The sequence below is a fragment of the Microtus oregoni genome, unplaced genomic scaffold, assembly GCF_018167655.1.
Source record: "Microtus oregoni isolate MIOR12 unplaced genomic scaffold, Mior012 000006F_ref0000085, whole genome shotgun sequence".
NCBI lineage: Eukaryota > Metazoa > Chordata > Mammalia > Rodentia > Cricetidae > Microtus > Microtus oregoni.
In genome coordinates, this window is record NW_024543065.1 from 31,805,524 (window position 1) to 31,811,523 (window position 6,000).

Genomic DNA, 6,000 nt, shown 5'->3' on the forward strand with positions numbered 1-6,000 from the left:
TGTTTTTTATGACTCAACCTAGAGGACCCTTCCCAGTAGAACCATCAGCAGTGAGGAAGTGGTGGGATGAAAGATCCCATGCCCAGTTCTCTCCAGACCCAGGGCCCATGTTAGCATTTTTACAACGTGGCTGAAAGAGTGGAGAATACATGAGTAGAGGTGCATAGTCAACAATGTCATTGACCATCTGGTAAATGTTTAAGTAATGGGAATTAATAAGTATTTATATGGATTTGATGTTAACCTGAACCACTGATCCAGAAAATTATGCTGTCCTATACTATTATCTGAATCTTACTAAACAGTTCACAAACTATTATGCATTCTTAAAGATCTGTCGTTTCCTATGTTTCCTGGTTTGTTTGGGGCCTTATTTTTATTTTTTATTTTATTTTTTTTTTTTGGTTTTTCAAGACAGGGTTTCTCTGTAGCTTTGGAGCCTGTCCTCAAACTCACAGAGATTCACATACCTTTGCCTCCCGAATTCTGGGATTAAAGATGTGCATTATGTCACCACCGCCTGGCTATTTGGGGCCCTTATAAGGTCAGGTTTAAACCATCTTCCATGGAAGACCATGTGACTGGATCCAGCACAGGGACCCTGTGCTGAAGTCCTGCTCTGCTGTGACCATTGCGTACCCTGGATGTAACCCTGGCTCCTCTGAGACCCAATTTTTTCATCTATAAAGTGTAAATACCGTAGCATCCAGACGGTATCCCTCAAGAGAGGAGGAGCTTGGAAGGTCTACGGGTTCATCATAATTACATGGAGAGTTTGTTCAAAATACACATCCCTGGGAACTGCCCTCGGTGATCCTTATTCAGTATCTGAAATGCATTATATTTAATATGGGGGAAATCTGTGATGCTCCATTTCAGTCACTGTGTCATGTGATTCTGAGTTACTCTGGACCACTGCTATAGAGACGAGCTGACTATAAAGCATTTAGTCACCTAGCATCCTAGTTTGCTGCTTGTTTCTGTGACTGAAACTTTACTTGGGGAGGAAAGGGTTCATTGCACCTCACAGTTAGTGTCCATCATCGAGGGAACTCAGGGCTGGAGCTCAAGGCAGGAACTGAGAGCCAAGAGCTGAAGGAGACCATGGAGGAGCGTGGTACTGACTTGTTCCCCATGGCTTACTGAGTTAGCTTTCTATATAACTCCGACCACCTGCCCAGGGCTGGCACCATCCATAGTGGCCCCGGGCCCTTCCACATCAATCACTAACCAAGAAAATGCCCCACAAATTTGCCTTCCATCATCTGATGGAATTACTCAATTAAGATTCGTTCTCAGGGGCAGGTCACATCTTGCTTCTTTGGTGGTCTGGGCTGGACTGTGGGGAATGGGCTTCCTCCTTCCTAAAATTCTCTTGTTCTCATCACCTTACCTCTACTTCCTGTCTGGTTGACCTGCCTATACTTCCTGCCTGGCCAATCAGCATCTATTTAAAACATGATTGACAGAATACAGACAATTCTCCCGCACCAGACTCTAGTTTGCAAAAACTAAACCTGCACACCCTGATGAAGAAGAAGTAGCTACCCACCTCTATCCCACAGGTCAGGGAACCCTGATTGCTCTTCGAGCAGATGAGGGGGGGGGGACTTGATCGGGGGAGGGGGAGGGAAATGGGAAGCGGTTGTGGGGACGAGGCAGAAATCCTTAATAAATAAATAAATTAAAAAAAAAAAAGAAGAAGTAGCTAGCTGGGGCTGGAGAGATGGCTCAATGATTAAGAGTACTGTCTGCCCTTCCAGCGGATATGGGTTCAATTCCCAGCACCACATAGCTGCTCACAACTGTCTGCAACTCCAGTTACATGGGATCCAACACCCTCATGCAGATACAGATACAGGCAAAACACCAATGCACATAAAAGAAAAATACATTAACAAAAAAAAAAAAGAAGTAGCTAGCCAATTGTAGTAAATATGCTTTTATTAGAAATTTAATTAATATCTGTGCCTAAAACATCCTGATTTCCTAACAATAGGAAGTCAATTTGCATAAGTAATGCTGTTGATTCATTAAGTAAAGCACCATTCATTCTATTTGCTCAATTAGATCATCTTCTGTCCCTTTTCTCTTACACAGGAAATAGCGAAATCTTTGAGGACTTGGTCTAAATCAGGAGCCCAGATGAGCTTAAGGAAACTGGTACTGAATCCGTAGATTTTAGGCTCTGTGCCCACTAAACCCCTCGTCATGCCAGCTTCAGCATGCCCTGCTCTGTGAGGAGTAAGCAGCATTCAGTGATGGAAAAGCAAAGGACTCCGCTGCTGGCTTCAGTGTCATCTAAAGTAAACTGACAAGGGAAGCAGAGGGTACAGCCATGGAAAAGAATTCAAGTTTGTGGAAGAGCCTGGTGGCTGAGCACCCAGTCTGCACGGCCTGGAAGCAAGAGGCCGAAGGCGCCATTTACCACCTCGCCAGTATCTTGTTTGTAGTAGGTTTTATGGGCGGCAGTGGGTTCTTCGGGCTCCTTTACGTCTTCAGTCTGCTGGGGCTGGGTTTCCTGTGTTCTGCGGTCTGGGCATGGGTAGACGTCTGCGCTGCTGACATATTTTCCTGGAATTTTGTGCTGTTTGTGATCTGCTTCATGCAGTTTGTTCACATTGCCTATCAAGTTCACAGCATAACATTTGCCCGAGAATTCCAGGTGCTGTACAGCTCGCTTTTCAAGCCCCTCGGGATCCCTTTGCCTGTCTTCAGAACGATTGCTCTCAGCTCTGAAGTGGTTTCTCTGGAAAAGGAACACTGTTACGCCATGCAAGGGAAGACGTCCATTGATAGACTCTCCATGCTTGTCTCTGGAAGGTTTGTACCCTCCATGCTCCGTCCTTTTCTATAGCAGTTGTCTGTGTTTCTTTGTTCTGTATTTTTCCATCTTGAGGCAGGATAGTCCTAGGTGGCATTCAGCACTCTGAGACTTGGAGAAATCTTTGAGACATGAATTATAGGTGTGGGTATTTAGAGGACATTGTTTACATGGGTCAGGAGATAATCTAGTCTTTCATCTTAGAAATAAAGCTCACAAGTCATGAAACCGATGCATGAGTTTAGTTCTGTGGATGCAGGAGCTGCATTGTAGCTAGTCACCGAATGTCAAGAAGGACAAAGCAGCTTGAATGGATAGACCCTTCACTGGGAGACAAGCATTTTGTGTAGACTTTTCTGGCATTCTTCTACATAACTGGGAACTTTTGATTTTATATTATCAAATTTATTTAGTAGTTTCTAACATCCACCCCCTTGTGTGAAGTGGGAGCGATGATTTCAAGAGTATGAATGTATAAACGCTAACCTTGGAAAAGTCTGAGGGGGCAAACAATAATATGTTTTTCATGTAAACGAAAAGATTAAACCTTTGACTCATGGGGGTGCTTATAGCAGATCTCTATTATGCTCTTAAACCCCCTTCCACATAATCAGAAAATCTGAGTACACGCAAGTCTTGTGCCAAAGCACAATATCTAGGGGGACAGAATGCATCCGCGTGCGCCCTGATGATTCTTTTGGTGAGTTTCCCCTACAACTATTCCAGATGCTAAATGAGGAACATCAATGCCCAGATCTTCTAGGGTACCAAGGTAGTATCTGCATTCAATATTTGGTTCTTCCAAATTCACCAGGGAAGAAGTCACCAGAGGCTTAAAGGACATTCTCCCACGCTACACAGCTAAGTGTGTACATACTTTCTTCTCCCCTTACAAGAGATGTTGTTGTGTCTTGCTAGGATCAGAGTGACGGTTGATGGCGAATTTCTACACCACATCTTCCCCTTTCAGTTCCTGGATTCCCCGGAGTGGGATTCTCTAAGACCCACAGAGGAAGGCATTTTTCAGGTGAGGGCTGAAGAGACTCCATGGTAAACACCTCAATCTTCTGAGCAGACAAATCTTAGTTTTAAAGCAAGCATGCATACACATAGAACAACATATAACACAGCTTTGACTTTGGGATACAGTTTGCCTCATGCGGCCTTCCCAATTCTGAGTCCTACTGACTGATGTCGCAGTCACAAAGAGAATGGGGGTAGTTGTGGCAGGAAGGAGTCTGATGGCTACTGTCTAGATGTCCTGTATTGAACCTCACATCTGGGGATTAACATGTGATAACTGAGATCTGACTTTCAACACTGTCGGTGGGTATGATAGTTTAGAATATGCCAAGAGGAGAAACTGCACTTACTACAAAATAAGTGGCTTTTGAAAATTTAAAAAATGCTGATGGGCTTCAGTTATTTCTAAACTTGCTGTCTCTTCTGGCACCATGTATTGGTAGGCTTAGATCATCATTTCAGTTGGTTCCATTTATGATGCTATACTGTTTTCTATAAACATGTTCATGCAAGTTCAAATTCATGTAAATATGCAAAAGTAGTATTAATATTCCATATTGTACTAGAGAAAGGGTGTTAGTGTTAAAAGTCCGCAATCTTCATAGGTATCTTTCTCTGATGTTAGCCAGCTCGATGCTTTCATTTTCATATCAAATAGCTCTGCAAAATGCAAGACACAATCAAGAGGAGCACTGTGCAAGGATTGTGATTAGATAAGAAGAAAATCATGGAGTAAATAATTTTTAATAATTTTTTGTAATATTTTTTAACCTAAGAGGATAGTAAGTAATTCAAATGAAATTTGGGGCAGAACTTGGTTGAAGGAGCTAGAGAGACAGTTCAGTGGTCATGAGCACTGGCTGCTTTTGCAGAGACATGGGTTCAGTTCCCAGCACCCACATAGCAGCTCATACCATCTGTAACTCCAGTTGCAGGGGTTCTGACGCCCTGTATTGGCCCCTTTGGGCACTGCACACATGTGGTATACACACATACATGGAGGCCAAACACTCATACACATAAAAAATAAATCTTTAATAACTGTGTTTGAATCTCTCACTTTCTGGTTTATGTGTCTTCATGACTTTAGGTAACCCTCACAGCAGACACTGATTGTCGGTATGTGTCTTGGAGGAGAAAGAAACTATACCTGCTTTTCGCTCAGCACCGCTACATCTCCCGCCTGTTTTCCGTGTTGATTGGCAGCGACATTGCAGATAAACTCTATGCCTTGAATGACAGGGTATACACTGGAAGAAAACATCACTATGATATCCGGTTACCCAACTACTATCAAATGTCAAGTCCAGACTTTTCCAGATCACCCCTAAGGGAACAGTTTCGCAATTCCAGACAACACTGTAACAAATGACATCAAAACCTGAAGCTGTGTGATTACTATGAAAAAGACTTCATCATTCCCCAGCCCAGTTAGCACACTGATATTTTTATAACTTAAATTCAAAGTCTAGATGTCATTGACAGCTGTTTGATTCAATGTCACTTCTGCACTGCAAATAAAATTTACAAATTTTCTTGTATTCCTTGTTGTTATAATGAGATAGGAAGATGAATAATGGTGGGCAGTTTGCCCTTTTTTTCCACATCAGAACTGAGAAAATGCAATTTCACATTCTCCAATATTTTCTCAAACGTGCCGTCTTGTACTGTTGGCCCAGGAGAAGCACTTAGCAAATGTCCTCAGCATGAGAGCAGGTTGCCACTGTCCACAGACCTACTTTGAGAATCTGCTTTTTTTGCAAGAATCTCTGTAAGTTCCACTGTCGGTGTGGGAAGCAGTTACTTCTTTTCCATGTGAAGTTCTTTGATGTGACTAAAAAGCAGAATAAATGTAAGAAACGACAACGCGCCGATTTGAAGACTGCTTTCTTGCTCCGAACAAGTCCTGAGCTTATGCTTCATGGTGACCATTACAGGAGACGACTCACAGAAAGCAAAACTGCATGGCAGCACCTGAGTGGAAAGAACAGCCACAAACAGTAAGAGTGCATGTCTTTCAAGGTCCCTGCGCTCAGATGCAGAGGCAGCTGTTTGACCAGGGGAGGGGGTGGGGGCTGGGGAATTCCACAGTGAATTCCCAGCCATGGAAGAAGAGATCCTTAGGTGCAGACCTGATCCCTTTCTTTAGAAAG

At 43.1% G+C, this 6,000-nt stretch overlaps 1 protein-coding gene across 1 annotated transcript in view; it reads left to right on the forward strand.

Annotated features, from left to right (window-relative positions):
• Positions 1-5,697, forward strand: part of Popdc3 (popeye domain containing 3) — a 29,796-nt gene extending 24,099 nt beyond the window's left edge. Inside the window, exons 2-4 of the mRNA XM_041654173.1 lie at positions 2,101-2,823; positions 3,743-3,851; positions 4,938-5,697. Of these exons, the coding sequence (XP_041510107.1) occupies positions 2,339-2,823; positions 3,743-3,851; positions 4,938-5,219 (876 nt within the window). The 5' untranslated portion in view covers positions 2,101-2,338 and the 3' untranslated portion in view covers positions 5,220-5,697. The remainder of the gene's footprint in view (positions 1-2,100; positions 2,824-3,742; positions 3,852-4,937) is intronic.
• Positions 5,698-6,000: the final 303 nt, after the last annotated feature.